The 17,678-nt window shown below is 38.8% G+C and overlaps 1 protein-coding gene across 1 annotated transcript in view; it reads right to left on the reverse strand.

Annotated features, from left to right (window-relative positions):
• The window catches only part of LOC143251881 (integrin-linked protein kinase homolog pat-4-like), a 69,958-nt gene that overhangs the window by 10,651 nt on the left and 41,629 nt on the right, over window positions 1-17,678 (reverse strand). Inside the window, 4 exon segments of the mRNA XM_076503202.1 lie at window positions 6,347-6,578; window positions 6,838-6,923; window positions 13,238-13,278; window positions 13,280-13,319. Coding sequence (XP_076359317.1) covers window positions 6,347-6,578; window positions 6,838-6,923; window positions 13,238-13,278; window positions 13,280-13,319 — 399 coding nt within the window.

Genomic DNA, 17,678 nt, shown 5'->3' on the forward strand with positions numbered 1-17,678 from the left:
TAAGTAGTTTAGTGGTTTTAAAAACGTAAGTAAAAGGTAAGTGTTATGTGTTAATTAAAACATTACATCTGTCGCAAATGACGCAGACGATATTCCCATAATATGAAGCCTCGTTAGGCCTAACAGGATACGACGATACTGTGGCGATCTAGACGTTATCTGTGACCAGTTGTCATGAAGAACGAGTGTTATAGCGTGAAACAGATTAAACAGGTAAGCTGTAATTATTAACTTATTTAAAGCTGTAATTATTAACTTATTTAAATAAATTAAAAATCAGTTTTGGGTGTACAAATTAACATTAATTAACGATATTATTCATTTTAACATCGGTAACGCAGACCTATTATGGTTTTTATTGTCCTTGCATGTTCTTCAGTAATTCTTTTAGGCTGAATCCGAAAACTATATCCAACGCCCCCTCCATCACGTAGGGGTTTTTCACAAAATTCGTACGTAATTTTATAAAGGTGAATCGTTTTTGTTGATACTGGGTCACATTTTGTTACGTTTAAAACGTTGACAACCATTGTGTACAGATTTCTCTGGACCAATTACAACGAGAGTTTTATCGATCGTTTTAGAACCCACGAGAAACACACCGCTAGTATGTAGAATGTTAACAGGTGGCATGACGTGTCATTTCTAAATAGCATTTGTTTGTGCGTACATTTTGTACATTTTTTCTTTTCAATATTAGTTATCGTTACTATGGTAACAAGAAGTTGGGGGAAGTGACCCAAACATATCCTGTTATGTTTGTGGTAAATTTGTTGTAAAGAAATAAAAGACAAAACATTACAACAAAAATGCCTATTACGCGTATTTTTAAATAAAACTTAGATACCAAGAGAGGTCATTGGTTCTGTACAAAGTTACGCCGTTTGTATCTAAAAGTTGAGACAAAGGACTAAGAGGTAAGAAGAAAGTATTTGTTTTTTTGAATTCCAAAGATCTCGCGTGAGTTTAGAAACCATGAAGATGACTGGTATATTTACTCATGTAACGTGTAAGGCTACAACACTCAAGAAGGAAATTTCTTATCTGAACCTTCAATCTGCTACAAGACCTGTTGCTCATGAACCTGACGTACCAGTACCTACTTCACCATAGACTTGATAAATCTATGTCAATAGAAATGATGACAGAGATTGTTGTCAAACTGAAACGTCTGGTGAACCACAATTTTTCACACAAGATGAACTTGATGATTTAGTGAGAGGTGTGGGCCTTCCAAATGATTCTTCAGACATTTTAGGGTCCATAATTCGGGCTAAGATTTTACTTTTTCCATGAACAACATATTACTGGTACAGAAATCGTGAGTTTATACCATACTTTTCACAAAAAAGTGTACTGGTTTATAACAATAACATTGCTAAATTAATACCAATGTTAGGAGCTGCAGTCTACGAACCAAGTGATTGTTCATTGAATCCTCCAGAGATGTATAAGATTTGTTCTGCTTCAAATATAGGAAAAAACAAAAAGTACGAACGTCTTGAACTTCTCAATAAGGTCATATGCAAGAAACACGATTGGCTACTTTGTTGTTATTGTTTGAGGTTTTGTAGCACAAAGAAACCAGGCTATCTGTGTCAAACAACCGATAAAAATAACAGAAGACGTTTTATAAAGCGTAAACTGAAATCAAATGAAAACAAACAGTGGCCAATGTCGGATAAAAACTTAAATATAATTAAAAATACCCTTAAATACAAACCATAGCAGAGCCCACAAAGTTACCCGATTTCTACCCATCCCTATAAATGGGGACAGAAAGATGGTTCGAAAGATGTTCGTCAAATATAATATGGTATTTCCAATTGAGAGTATCCGCCTTCTTCAGATGGTTCAAAGAAAGGTCACATTTAGGGATGATAATAAGCCATGGTAGAATGGTCTGACCTGTGGAGACAGCAACGTCATCCAAGGACAGAACCAATTCAGCCAGCTGAACCTGGATACAATGACTAGAAGGAACAATGGTAGACCATACACATGTAAAAACGACTCGTTTTTCTCAACCCAAACGAGCCGTTTTTACATATATATTTCTCTGCAAGTGGGTTTTCTCGACATCACTGATTAATGGTAGACCATCTATTCTCAAAAAGCATGGACCACTGAGGAAGGAAGACACAACCTCAGGAGGAGTGCTGTGGTAAGGGTAAAAGTTTTGACAGTTGCAGACAGTGGAGGCTTCATGAGACTCGGTGTACAAACTCTGGACTGGAGAAAGTCCTTGTGCAGAGCCAAAGACAAGAAACCCATAGGCCACTTTAGATCGAATGAGGGTACGATAGATCTTTAGCATAGAACATTGATCCACTCCAAGAGGTGGAAGAAAGGACATGGAGGATGCTCAGTGCCCTTGCACATTTGACGCACAGCTGCTTGATGTGTGTAATGGAAGTCAGCTTACAGTCAAATATAAGTCTCAAGAACTTGGCCACGGGGACTACAGGAAGCACTACGTCACCGAAAAGGAGCTCGGAATCGGGGTGAATACCCCGTTGCTGACAAAAGTGAAAGCAAACGGTTTCAAAAAGAGAAAGGAGGTAAAAATCATTTGCTGTGGTTCGCTTTAGTAAGCGACTGAGGGCAGTCCGTAGCTACTACTCAATAAACATCATGCTCAAAGCTTACACGAGGTGTGGAAGTCGTCAACATAGTGTCAATTTGCAACTTTGGGGAGTTGTCTAGTAGTGGCATTAATCTTTATAATGAAAAGTGTGACATTCAACTCACAACTCTCAGGCACTTCGATTTCACCTGGGAAAGTGTCGATCCCACAAGAACTTGGAATCGTCAGTCCAAGAACAAGTTTGTTACAAATCAGCAAACGGTCATGCAACCCATACAAGTGAAGGTCTTGCAGGATGTTGTGCTTCCACGTAGAATCATAAGCTTGCCATGCAACCCATACAAGTGAAGGTCTTACAGGATGTTGTGTTTCCACGTAGAATCATAAGCTTGCCATGCAACCCATACAAGTGAAGGTCTTACAGGATGTTGTGTTTCCACGTAGAATCATAAGCTTGTCATGCAACCCATACAAGTGAAAGTATTGCAGGATGTTGTGTTTCCACGTAGAATCATAAGCTTGCCATGTAACCCATACAGGTGAAGGTCTTGCAGGATTTTGTGTTTCCACGTAGAATCATAAGCTTGTCATGCAACCCATACAAGTGAAGGTCTTGCAGGATGTTATGTTTCCACGTAGAATCATAAGCTTGCCATGCAACCCATACAAGTGAAGGTCTTGCAGGATGTTGTGTTTCCACGTAGAATCATAAGCTTTCTCAAGGTAAAAAAAAACAGAAACAATATGTTGTTGCTTGATAAAGGCTTCCAGGATTTGAAAAAGGGAGGACAATAGCCCGTGGCCAAGCATTAGGAAAATATATTCTCTTGCTGGATCTGGTTAAAAACAATCAGAAGAATGGTATGAAGCAGGAGAGAGATGGTACAACATCTCGTAGTGTACATCATCAGGCCCTACTGAGGTACTGCCAGACTTATGAAGAGCAAGCTTGAATTCTACAAGTCATAGAGACGATTAGTTTGATAGGAAAGGTGATCGCAACACCAGAGTCTCCATGGTTAAGAAGGTGGGAGATGAAATAGAAGTGTTAGATGTAGGAGAAAAGCTTTCACTGAGAACACTGGTGACGTTCTGGGCATCAGCAACTTCCTGGCCATCAGAGAACACGACTGAAAGGGGCATGGAAGTGTACTGCCCACTGACCTCCCGAATCTTGTCCCATATGACTTTGGAACAAGTGGTAGAAGAGATGCTAGTTGTGAACTTAATCCAAGATTATTTCCGACTTTAACGCCTCACCTGCCGAGCATATGCACGGGACCGTTGAAAACCAATGTGGCTTAAAAGTGTGAAATATTTAAAAAACGTATTCCAGACCCATTTTTAAGCCTTCCGTGCCTTTTCGCAGGCAAGATTCCATCACGGACGAGGATACCATGAAAAATGTGTCGAGGTTTTAGGAATACATCGAGCAGCTGCATAGACAATATAGTCAGTCACTGCTGTCATGCAGTCGTCTATCGATGGTTTATAGACAATGGAAAGATCAAGTTCCATGAAAGAGGGACAGATGGCCCGGCACAGCTTCTATTGAGGCACACGGGTCGGGTGACAACGGCCATGGCCAGTCTCTCTAAAAATGATCACTGCCCCATGGGTCATTGTCAACCCTTCAAGAAAAGTAAGAGGATAGTGAAGGGGAGCAGATGGAGAGATCAAAAGTCAGACTGCGTGCATAAAAACATGTATAAGAACCAGTATTGAAGAGAGAGCGGTTGTGATCCGAGATCATACGATCTGGAGAACGATCCTCCCCATCAATATCTGCACCATCTTAGAGGGAATTACGTCCATTAAAATCCCCTAGGATTAAAATGGGAGATGGTAACTGTTTAATGAGGGCACCAAGATCTGACTCATCATAAGTAGAGAGAACAAACAATGATGGTACGACCCAAGGAAACATGGATGGCTATAGCCTCCAAGGGTGTATCGAGTGGCAGAGTGGTCGAGTACATGCAAGTCGATCAGCAGTGCCAACTCATCATGCACCAGTAATCATACAATCTGTCATTTCTGTAAAAGAAAACTGGCAAACGACGACTGCATGAGTTGGTTTCAGAAATATTTCTTGTAAAGAGATACACACTGGATGATAAAAATCAATAAAATATTTAATGCCATCTATATTCAACTAAAAACCCCACTGTGTCAAAGTGGCTATTTTTATTTATATGGAGGATAATTGTAAGGAACGTCCTTCTGTTTCTGACCACGTTTTTTTATGAATTAGACGGAGGTCTATCGACCTCTATGGATCCTGTCCTGGGTCGAGTTGACAGGTCTCTATCTGTGAACGAAGATTCCAGAGACAGAATTACGTCTTGGGGTTGGAGAAGAAGATGGACCCCAGGAAACGCCCAAATCCAGAGCCAAAGGAAATGGATGTGAGCAGCCACCAGAAGGAGTGGTAGGAACAGAGATGGGAGCATACGTAGAGTCATCAACTCCATTAGTCATGGAGAGCAAAAAATTCTTCAAATGGTTTGGAAAAGACTATTTTGGAGGCAAAAAGAGATCAATCTGCACTCCCACTGTTGCAGTAGAATGGAATGTATCAACACGCATCTAAGATGGAGTGGAGGACAATAACTTCCGTGCCTCTGAGTAGGAGATATTGTTCACAGTCTTCAAACGTTGCATCTATTTCTCCTCCTGCCCTCCAGTGGCACAGCAGCATGTCTGCATACTCGCACCATTAAAAACCGGGTTTCGATTCCTGTGGTGGGCTGAGCACAGATAGTCCATTGTGTAGTTCTGTACTTAATCTTCAAACAAACATAACTTCCTGCCTTATCAGGACAAGAACTAGAGTAAGAAAGGTGTGGACCACTACAGTTAACACAGTGTGGTTCCAGTTCAGACTAGTAAGCATCGTGGTCCACAACGACCTTCTTCGAGTGATCGAACAGCTGACACTAGAAGCATTTCGTTTGACATCAGTTTATTCTTTAGTTTGTTTGTATTTTTGTTAACAAACATAATAAAAAATGTTCATCGTAGAAAAAAAATAATTTGTTCTAAGTAACATGTTCTAAGTAAAAAATATTTACGTGATAGAAAAGACAACTAAATATTATTTTCGAAATCTGCGTACCTAAATTATGTAAACATATTTTATTAAAACCAAAATATCTTTTACGAAGTTTAAAATTCTTAGGCCTGTGTAGTTCATGATTTTATTTAATAATAAAATTATGAGTAAAGCATAACATAACTGTATTGTTTTCTATAAATGTTAAACTGTAGCTATGTCACGCCCTCTATTAGATTTCCAACAAAGTAAATTAAATTATCGTATAAAGTATATCATGCACAGATTTTCTTAACAGACGTTTATAAATAAAACGATTTTTAATGTCTGTAATAAATGAAAATATTCTTATATTACGTTGGAAATTATTTTTTTACAGAAATATAATAGGCAAGAGGAAATTCGAATGAAAGCACGTGTGCGGGACAGATTCGTAAGCTGAAGGATCAATTGTCACTGTAGTTTATAAACAACTCACAAATGAAACCCCCAGTGGCACAGCGGGATATTTACTAGACATAAACCGGATTTAGATACCTGTGGTAAACAGACCACAAATACCCTTCATGTAGCTTTGTGCAATATAAACAAATATAAAGGAAAACAAAGATTTTAACTCAATATTTAAGATATTGAACTAAATCCGTGCGCGTAATCTAATTCTTGTAAGTCTGTGAAGATTGAATTACAAAGAAAGCTGATACCAGTTTGTTCGTGTAAAACTGTATACAGAGATCCATACGGCATGTACTGGCTCACAACAATCAAATTCTTCGGGCTGGAACAGCAGCCGACAACAGGTAGTATATTTGGGTGAGAAAATATTCTCAAGCGAGGGTACTCTTCCTTGAAGTCTCGAAGAACACGTGCCGTGATCTCGTGCACTCGTAGAATTTTAGCCACAATGTCGTTGCTTTGCCAAGTTCCTCTCCACGTCTGTAAACACGCCGGTTATTTTATTAGAATATACAAAGACAGCTTAGAAGAAACAAACAAGAAACTCAAGAGAAATATATGACAAGGCAATATAAAAGGTGGAATACACCACGTGCCACGTGCACACAGCATGTTCTCCACATTAAATTATACACTAATGAATGAGTGAAAACTAGTTCTTCTCATGTACATTTGTCTATACTTTAAGGTAAATTTTCAACAAATTGAAAAGCACTTATTTTGTATAGGTTTTTCTTACCTCCCCAGACAAAGTGCTCGCAAGCTTTACTTTAAGATTCAGTTCATTGGCTCCAATACCAGAATGTCGAGACAACGTAGCGTCACCTAAACACAGAAACGTTTATTTTACTCTTGAACCCAAGAATCTTATTTTACTCTCGTCTCTACACTTGTAGGAGAAGCACACTTCCACGGCCAGTGAGTTAAGGCATTCTATTCGTAATCTGAGGGTCGCGGGTTCCACTCCCTGTCACACTTAACATGCTCGCCCTTTCCGCCGTGGGGGCGTTATAATGTTACGGTCAATCCAACTCTTCGTTGCTAAAAGAGTAGCCCAAGAGTTGGCGGTGGGTGGTGATTTCTAGCTGGTTTCCCTCTAGTCTTACACTGTTAAATTAGGGATGGCTAGCGCAGATAGCCCTCGAGTAACTTTACTAAAAATTTAAAAACAAACAAACACACTTCCATCGTTACGTTGAATTAAAATTGTATCCTCGTAAACAACAAAGAAAGCTTTAAGACTTTCTTTAAAAAGTATAATTAGAACTTGAACTCAGGCACTTATTACTAACTGTCTGGTGGATAGCAGGACAAAAACAAAACTATAGAACTTTGTCGTTACAAACACTGTATGGTTAGTTCTTGAAGATGTTTAGTTGTTAGAAACCTATACGTTTTATAACCACACATAATATCTAGAAATATTAAGCTTGAAATTCTGATAATCAGTTTGTTTTTAAACTTCTCTCAAAGCTACACCAGGACTGACCATCCCTAATTTGGTAATAAAAGATGAGAGGGAAGGTACTCAGTCATTACCACACACCGCCAACTCTTGGGCTACTCTGTTATCAACGAATAGTGGGATTGACTGTGACATTATAATTCTTCTTGGCTGAAAATGGGAGCATGTTTCGAACTCCTAACCCTAAGCCTACGAGTCGAACGGCCCAACCTGATTAAAAGAATTGATTATATCTTTGTAGGGTCCCATAGCTCCTATCACAAAGTTAACATTTGTTGGTTTATAATACATTATGCCTTTACCGTAATATTGTGAAGTACACATCTTCTACCCATATGTTAGGAAAACTGAAGATGAACATTTTTGTCTGTAGCTCCATCTGTTGGAAACTGTAGCGATTTTGTAGGATATTAAATAAAACAGTGAACTTTCGTGAATATTTCTAAAACTGACAGACAAGTCGATGCACTTTTAAAAGCAATTACTAGTGATTTATTGAAGGGATACAAAAAAAACGGTTACACAACATGAGCTTTCTGTCTTGCCAAGTCAAATCTCCCAAACAGGTATTCAAAATACCCATAATTCCAAACTGTCACTCCGCCTCAGTGGCTTATAGTACGATACACGTGAGTGATAAATACACAATAGTGTCTTCACCTGATGTATAATTTATTTAACCATATGTTCAAGTAGATTAAAAGTTATTAGAAAAAAAAAAAGTCATTTGCAACTCATATGGCGACACCTACTGGCCGAGCTTTTATTACTCCAACGGAAAATATCAACAAATATGGAAGTAAAAAAAATAATACACGTTCTAAAACATAATACTTTTCTATAGCATAAAAATTTATTTTATTTGAGTTTGAAATCAATGGCCATCCATAATAATCCATCTACATGCGGGTTAAATGAGGACCGAAAAAACAAAACTTGAGTTTTAGTGTCTTTTAAAATGTTTTCTTTTGATTGTTTAACAGTATTAAAACACTTCAACAAAGTAATAAACTTTTCTCCAAGACAGACTAAAACTATTGGTATATAACTAAAGAACTAGTTAATTAATTAATTAATTTAGCGTACCCAAATTTTGTTTCTAATTAATTAACCGAATTAATTGTTTTAAATTTAATTATTAACGTTTTTGTCGTTGTGAATTCCCTCCTATACACGTACAAACATCACCCAGTACAGTCTGTTGTTGAGCTTACTTACTGATTAAGAAAATATGTTTTTACACTGTTTCAGTGTTAATTTACATAAACACTTTTTTTACTGTTAAAAACTTGATTCATATTGATCGAACCAGTGGTCGAACCGTCGGACATGTTTTAAAAGTTAATTTTACTTACTCTAAATTTAAGCTGTAGCTTGTGCGTACATAAAGGTGGTACATCTGAGTTTTGTTTTTTGTTTGTTTGTTTTCTTTAATTTCGCGCAATTGATTGATTGATTTAGTGTTTTATGACACAAAGCAGCTAGGCTATCTGCGCCAAACGTCCAGTAAAAAGGTAAAAATAAATTAAATGGAGTAAAATACATAAAAGGAAATGAAGGTAAAACAAAACAGCATTGAAAAACAGAAAAAGCATAAAATCAATGTTGATACCTAGTTTACAATGTTAAGAGAGAAAGCAGAGTAAGAGAAGTTGTAAAGGACTTTCTCTAGCATAATGGTAATGATCATAACCCACCAGGAAGACTAACAGGTAAGTTCAAGAACTACCGTCAGTCACCTGAAGTTGGCCTTTCAGTCCTGGTTCCGGGATATGTGTCATAGCAACCAGTATCAAAATGTAAAATAATAGAAGTTTTAAAAGACATATAGCAAAATTGTAATAATGAGTAGTTAAATGTCCAGTAAAAAGGTAAAAGTAAAGTAAATGTAGTAAAATTTGTAAGAGTAAACGAAGGTAAAAACAAAACAGCAATTAAAAACAGAAAATGGCGTAAAACCAATGTTGACATCCAGTCTATAAAGTTGTAAAGGACTTCCTGTAACAGAATGTAATGATCATAACCAGCCAGAAAGACTAACAGGCAAGTACCAGAACCACCGTCACTCACCTAAAGTTGGTCTTTCAGTCCTGGTTCCGGGTTATGTGTCATTATGGCCAGTATTAAAAGGTAAAGTAGTAAAAGTATAAAAGACATGCAGCAAAATTGGAATAACAACTCGCCAGGACGACTAACAGATAGTTCAAACAGCAGCGTTAGTCACCTGAAGTTGGCCTTTCCAATCCTGGTGTCGAGTTATTTAATGTTCTGGCCATTTTTCAATGTCAACCAATGTCAATGTGCAACCACCGAACCGCAGCAAACCATAGCAGAGCCAAATGAATTACCTGATTTGGAACCATCTGTATAAATGTGAACGGAATGATTGTTTGAAAGATGCTCATTAAATAAAGATGGTACTTCCAATCTGGAGTATCTGCCTTTTTCAGATGACTGAAAGAAAAGTCAAATTTTGGGGCTGTAATAAGCCATGGTGGGATGGGCTGACCTTTGGAATCTGCAATGCTATCCAAGGACATACCCAAGTCATCCAATTGCGCCTGGATGCGAATGCCAAATGGAGCAATGGCAGATCATCTGTTCTAAAAAACTACTGCCAACTGAGGAAGGAAAACACATTTCCAGGTGGGATGCTTTGGAAAGGAACGAAGTTTCCAAGAATATAGTAAAGATAATTGCAAACGACGAAGGTGCAGAGAAGGTTCATGAGATTCAATGTATAAGCTTTGAACTGGAGAGGTGCGGAAAGCCCCAGTGCAGAGTCGAAGTCCTTGGTGATGAATGGGGTCCAGCATCTTTAAGGCCGAGGGTCTGGCAGAGCTATAGACCATTGATCCATAGTCGAGTTTTGATTGAATAAGAGCACGATATACCTTTAACATAGAACATCGATCTGCTCCCCAACTGGTAGTAGAGAGGACACGGAGGATGTTCAGTGCTCTTGTGCATTTGACCCGTAGCTGCTTTAAGTGTGGTATAAAGGTCAGCTTACGATCAAAGATAAGCCTCAAGAACTTGGTCTCAGGGACCACTGGCAGCGAAACTTCACCGATATGAAGTTCAGGATCAGGGTGAATACCCCGTTGAAGGCAAAAGTGCATGCAAACGGGTTTAGAGAGAGAGAAATTAAAGCCGTTCGCCGTAGTCCACTTCAGTACACGATTAAGGGCAGTTTGTAGTTGCCGCTCAATATATCTCATGTTCGACGACTGACATGTGATGTGAAAGTCGTCAACATACAGCCCATTCGCAACAGTGAGAAGGACAGCCTATTCGCAACAGTGAGAGGGAGTTGTTCAGTGATGGCATTTATCTTTATACTGAAAAGTGTGACACTCAAAACACAGCCCTGAGGGACTCCAAGTTCCTGTATAAAAGAACGGGAAAGTATCGAACCCACACGAACTTGGAATCTCCTGTTCATTAAAATTTTTTTAATAAACATGGGTAAATGGCCACGTAACCCATATGTATGGAGGTCTCGCAAAACGCCATACCTCCATGTTGTGTCATAAGCCTTCTCTATGTCAAAGAATATTGATACACAGAATTGTAGTGCCCACTGACCTTTCGAATCCTGTCCCATATGCTCCTGAAACTGGTGGTAGAAGATATGCTAGTTGTGAACTTAATCCAAGATTCCTTCTGGCTTTGACGTCTTACCCACCTAGCATGTGCACGGGCCCGTTGGAAAGCGACGCGGTTTGAAAGTGTTGGATATCTACGAAAAGTATCCCAGGTCCGTTTTAGAGCCTTCCGTGCTAAGTGGCAAGCAGGGTTCCACCACGGACGGGGATATCGTGGAAAACGTGTCAAAATTTTAGGAATACACTGAGCAACTGCTTGTATAATACAACCAGTTACCGCTGCCACACAGTCGTCTATTGATGGCTGATTAACGATGACAGGATCAAGTTCTGCGAGAGCAGTGAAAATGGACCAGTCTGCCTGATCCAGCTTCCACCGGGGCACGCAGGTAGGGTGGCATTGACCACGGCCAGTCTCTCTCAAAAGGATAGGAAAATTATCACTTCCTAGTGGATTATTGTCAACCCTCCATGAAAAATGGGAGAATAATGAAGGGGAGCAGACCGAGAGATCAATAATGGTAAAGGATTGACTAGGTGCGTGAAAATAAGTGGAAGAACCAGTATTGAAAAGAGAAAGATTGTGATCAGAGAGCATACGCTCTACAAAGCGACCCCTCCCACCAATATCAGCACTTCCCCAAAGGGGATGATGTCCATTAAAGTCCCCCAGGAGTAGAAAGGGAAAAACAGCAACTGTTCAACAAGAGCATCAAGGTCTGATTGATCATATGTCTCTCCAGGGGACAGGAAGAGAGAGCAAACAGTGATTGTATGACCCAAGGAAACACGGATGGCTACGGCCTCCAAGGGTGTGTTGAGTGACAAAGACAGGGTGGGTACATGCTAATCAACCAACAGTGCCACCCTTCCATGTACTAGTCCATCACACAGCCTGTCATTTCTGTACAGAGAATACTGCCGAATGGTGACTGTATCAGCAGGTTTTAGAAATGTTTCTTGTAAGGAAAGACATACAGGATGGTAGGAAGTAATCAGTGTTTTGATATCATCCAGATTAGAACGTAAACCTCGACAGTTCCATTGTATCAAGGTGGCCATTTTTTAATGACGGGTAGGCGAAGTGGCTGGAGAACTCTTCTGTTTATGACCACTTCTATTTTCCTTACTGTCCTTAGTCGGTGGAGGTCTATCAACCTCCATGGATCTTGCCCTGGGTCGATTGGGCAGGTCTTTGTTGTTGGAAGGGGATTCCAGTGACTGAGGACGTGAACGAATGATTGTTTTGCCTCTTGGGGTGGGAGAAAAAGATGTATCTTAAAAAATGCCTGTATTTGAAACTGAAGGATGTAGATCTTGAGGTTTGTTGGAATGTATGGGAGGAACAGAGATGGGTGTGGAAGTCGATTCATCAACCTTTTTAACCACGGAGGTCAAAAGGCTTTTCATTTGTTTTGAAAACGATTCTCTTGGAGGCACAGAGAGATCTGTCTGCACTCCCACTGTAGTTGTGGAATGATGTGCAGCAGCATATGTCCGAGATGGAGTTGTGGACAGCAATTTCCGAGCCTCAGGATAAGTAATGTTATGTATTGTTTTCAAACGCTGCACCTCTTTTTCCTCCAACCATTTTGGGCAAGAATGAAAGTAGGAGGGGTGAGAACCATTGCAGTTGACGCAATGTGGGTCCATGTCACATTCATAAACATCGTGGTCCTTGCCACCGTAACGAGCAAATTAGACAGGCAGCACACAGCCTGTGTTACCCATAACACACGTGCTATAGCACAATAGCGTCATGGAGAAAGAAAGAATTCTGGGACGTTTTAGTTTTGATTTATACTTTAAAAGACAACTTGAAGAACGCCAATGAAGAACATAGTTTTAAACCGAACTTACAAATTAACGTATCTACTAACGTAAAACAAACAAAGTAGACAATTCGTATTAAACCTTTAACTTATTACATTTGTTTTAATTAACGCACGTCGTTTTGCTGATAAAAATAACTTGGTTAACAAACAGACTGGCTGAACGGCTGTAAATAACCATTACTAATAATACTTAACTGTACGTTTATTCTAAAATAAAATTATAATACTTACGACTTCTGGTTTTTGTTCCAAGCCAAGACTGGTCCTTGAAACCTATTTTCCTGAAAGTCTTGGCCCATCTGTTCTGCCAGCTCTGGAATAAGATTTAAAATTTTTAACTCTAGAAAAATAAAGCTTTGCCTTTTAAGGACAAGTCGTTAGTATGCAGTACAGTTTGTATTAGATACAGGTCGATCTGTTTTTATAACAGTAATACTAAATGTTTCTTATAGCGATAAACGTTTTTCAAACAGAATTAAAAGTATTAGTAGAAAGTGTGGAACATATATGAAGGTATTAATAATAAATCTATTTCAAACTGTACCTTACCCCAAAACTTATGTTTATTTATTTCAAAATAATATTTACCGGTGAGAAATATTTATATACAGTTCTCCATCACAGGGGTTTACAGATAGCAGCGTATGATCCAATAGAAACATTTATATACAGTTTTCCATCACAGGGGTTTCCAAACAGCAGCGTATGATCCAATAGAAACATTTATACACAGTTTTCCATCACAGGGGTTTACAGATAGCAGCGTATGATCCAATAAAACATTTATACCAGTTTTCCATCACAGGGGTTTCCAAACAGCAGCGTATGATCCAATAGAAACATTTATATACAGTTTTCCATCACAGGGGTTTACAGACAGCAGCGTATGATCCAATAGAAACATTTATATACAGTTCTCCATCACAGGGGTTTACAGACAGCAGCGTATGATCCAATAGAAACATTTATATACAGTTTTCCATCACAGGGGTTAACAGGGAGCAGCGTATGATCCAATAGAAACATTTATACACAGTTTTCCATCACAGGGGTTTACAGATAGCAGCGTATGATCCAATAGAAACATTTATACACAGTTTTCCATCACAGGGTTTACAGATAGCAGCGTATGATCCAATAGAAACATTTATACACAGTTTTCCATCACAGGGGTTTACAGATAGCAGCGTATGATCCATTAGAAACATTTATACACAGTTCTCCATCACAGGGGTTTACAGATAGCAGCGTATGATCCAATAGAAACATTTATACACAGTTTTCCATCACAGGGGTTTACAGATAGCAGCGTATGATCCAATAGAAACATTTATATACAGTTTTCCATCACAGGGGTTTACAGATAGCAGCGTATGATCCAATAGAAACATTTATATACAGTTTTCCATCACAGGGTTTACAGATAGCAGCGTATGATCCAATAGAAACATTTATACACAGTTTTCCATCACAGGGGTTTACAGATAGCAGCGTATGATCCAATAGAAACATTTATACACAGTTTTCCATCACAGGGGTTTACAGATAGCAGCGTATGATCCAATAGAAACATTTATACACAGTTTTCCATCACAGGGGTTTACAGACAGCAGCGTATGATCCAATAGAAACATTTATACACAGTTTTCCATCACAGGGGTTTACAGATAGCAGCGTATGATCCAATAGAAACATTTATACACAGTTTTCCATCACAGAGGTTTACAGACAGCAGCGTATGATCCAATAGAAACATTTATACACAGTTTTCCATCACAGGGGTTTACAGATAGCAGCGTATGATCCAATAGAAACATTTATACACAGTTTTCCATCACAGGGGTTTACAGACAGCAGCGTATGATCCAATAGAAACATTTATACATAGTTCTCCATCACAGGGGTTAACAGGGAGCAGCGTATGATCCAATAGAAACATTTATACACAGTTTTCCATCACAGGGGTTTACAGATAGCAGCGTATGATCCAATAGAAACATTTATACACAGTTTTCCATCACAGGGGTTTACAGACAGCAGCGTATGATCCAATAGAAACATTTATACACAGTTCTCCATCACAGGGGTTAACAGGGAGCAGCGTATGATCCAATAGAAACATTTATACACAGTTTTCCATCACAGGGGTTTACAGATAGCAGCGTATGATCCAATAGAAACATTTATACACAGTTTTCCATCACAGGGGTTTACAGATAGCAGCGTATGATCCAATAGAAACATTTATACACAGTTCTCCATCACAGGGGTTTACAGATAGCAGCGTATGATCCAATAGAAACATTTATACACAGTTTTCCATCACAGGGGTTTACAGATAGCAGCGTATGATCCAATAGAAACATTTATATACAGTTTTCCATCACAGGGGTTTACAGATAGCAGCGTATGATCCAATAGAAACATTTATATACAGTTTTCCATCACAGGGGTTTACAGATAACAGCGTATGATCCAATATAAACATTGATACAGAGTTTTCCATCACAGGGGTTTACAGATAGCAGCGTATGATCCAATAGAAACATTTATATACAGTTTTCCATCACAGGGGTTAACATGGAGCAGCGTATGATCCAATAGAAACATTTATACACAGTTTTCCATCACAGGGGTTTACAGATAGCAGCGTATGATCCAATAGAAACATTTATACACAGTTTTCCATCACAGGGGTTTACAGATAGCAGCGTATGATCCAATAGAAACATTTATATACAGTTTTCCATCACAGGGGTTTACAGACAGCAGCGTATGATCCAATAGAAACATTTATACACAGTTCTCCATCACAGGGGTTTACAGATAGCAGCGTATGATCCAATAGAAACATTTATACACAGTTTTTCCATCACAGGGTTTACAGATAGCAGCGTATGATCCAATAGAAACATTTATATACAGTTTTCCATCACAGGGGTTTACAGACAGCAGCGTATGATCCAATAGAAACATTTATACACAGTTCTCCATCACAGGGGTTTACAGATAGCAGCGTATGATCCAATAGAAACATTTATACACAGTTTTCCATCACAGGGGTTTACAGATAGCAGCGTATGATCCAATAGAAACATTTATACACAGTTTTCCATCACAGGGGTTTACAGATAGCAGCGTATGATCCAATAGAAACATTTATACACAGTTTTCCATCACAGGGGTTTACAGATAGCAGCGTATGATCCAATAGAAACATTTATATACAGTTTTCCATCACAGGGGTTAACAGGGAGCAGCGTATGATCCAATAGAAACATTTATACACAGTTTTCCATCACAGGGGTTTACAGATAGCAGCGTATGATCCAATAGAAACATTTATACACAGTTCTCCATCACAGGGGTTTACAGGAGCAGCGTATGATCCAATAGAAACATTTATACACAGTTTTCCATCACAGGGGTTTACAGATAGCAGCGTATGATCCAATAGAAACATTTATACACAGTTTTCCATCACAAGGGTTTACAGATAGCAGCGTATGATCCAATAGAAACATTTATACACAGTTTTCCATCACAGGGGTTTACAGACAGCAGCGTATGATCCAATAGAAACATTTATACACAGTTTTCCATCACAAGGTTTACAGATAGCAGCGTATGATCCAATAGAAACATTTATACACAGTTTTCCATCACAGGGGTTTACAGATAGCAGCGTATGATCCAATAGAAACATTTATACACAGTTTTCCATCACAGGGGTTAACAGGGAGCAGCGTATGATCCAATAGAAACATTTATACACAGTTCTCCATCACAGGGGTTTACAGATAGCAGCGTATGATCCAATAGAAACATTTATACACAGTTTTCCATCACAGGGGTTTACAGATAGCAGCGTATGATCCAATAGAAACATTTATACACAGTTTTCCATCACAGGGGTTTACAGATAGCAGCGTATGATCCAATAGAAACATTTATACACAGTTTTCCATCACAGGGGTTTACAGATAGCAGCGTATGATCCAATAGAAACATTTATACACAGTTTTCCATCACAGGGGTTTACAGATAGCAGCGTATGATCCAATAGAAACATTTATACACAGTTTTCCATCACAGGGGTTTACAGATAGCAGCGTATGATCCAATAGAAACATTTATACACAGTTTTCCATCACAGGGGTTTACAGACAGCAGCGTATGATCCAATAGAAACATTTATACACAGTTTTCCATCACAGGGGTTTACAGACAGCAGCGTATGATCCAATAGAAACATTTATACACAGTTTTCCATCACAGGGGTTTACAGATAGCAGCGTATGATCCAATAGAAACATTTATACACAGTTTTCCATCACAGGGGTTTACAGATAGCAGCGTATGATCCAATAGAAACATTTATACACAGTTTTCCATCACAGGGGTTTACAGACAGCAGCGTATGATCCAATAGAAACATTTATACATAGTTCTCCATCACAGGGGTTAACAGGGAGCAGCGTATGATCCAATAGAAACATTTATACATAGTTCTCCATCACAGGGGTTAACAGGGAGCAGCGTATGATCCAATAGAAACATTTATACACAGTTCTCCATCACAGGGGTTAACAGGGAGCAGCGTATGATCCAATAGAAACATTTATACACAGTTTTCCATCACAGGGGTTTACAGATAGCAGCGTATGATCCA

This window comes from Tachypleus tridentatus, chromosome 6, assembly GCF_004210375.1.
Source record: "Tachypleus tridentatus isolate NWPU-2018 chromosome 6, ASM421037v1, whole genome shotgun sequence".
Taxonomy (NCBI): Eukaryota; Metazoa; Arthropoda; class Merostomata; order Xiphosura; family Limulidae; genus Tachypleus; species Tachypleus tridentatus.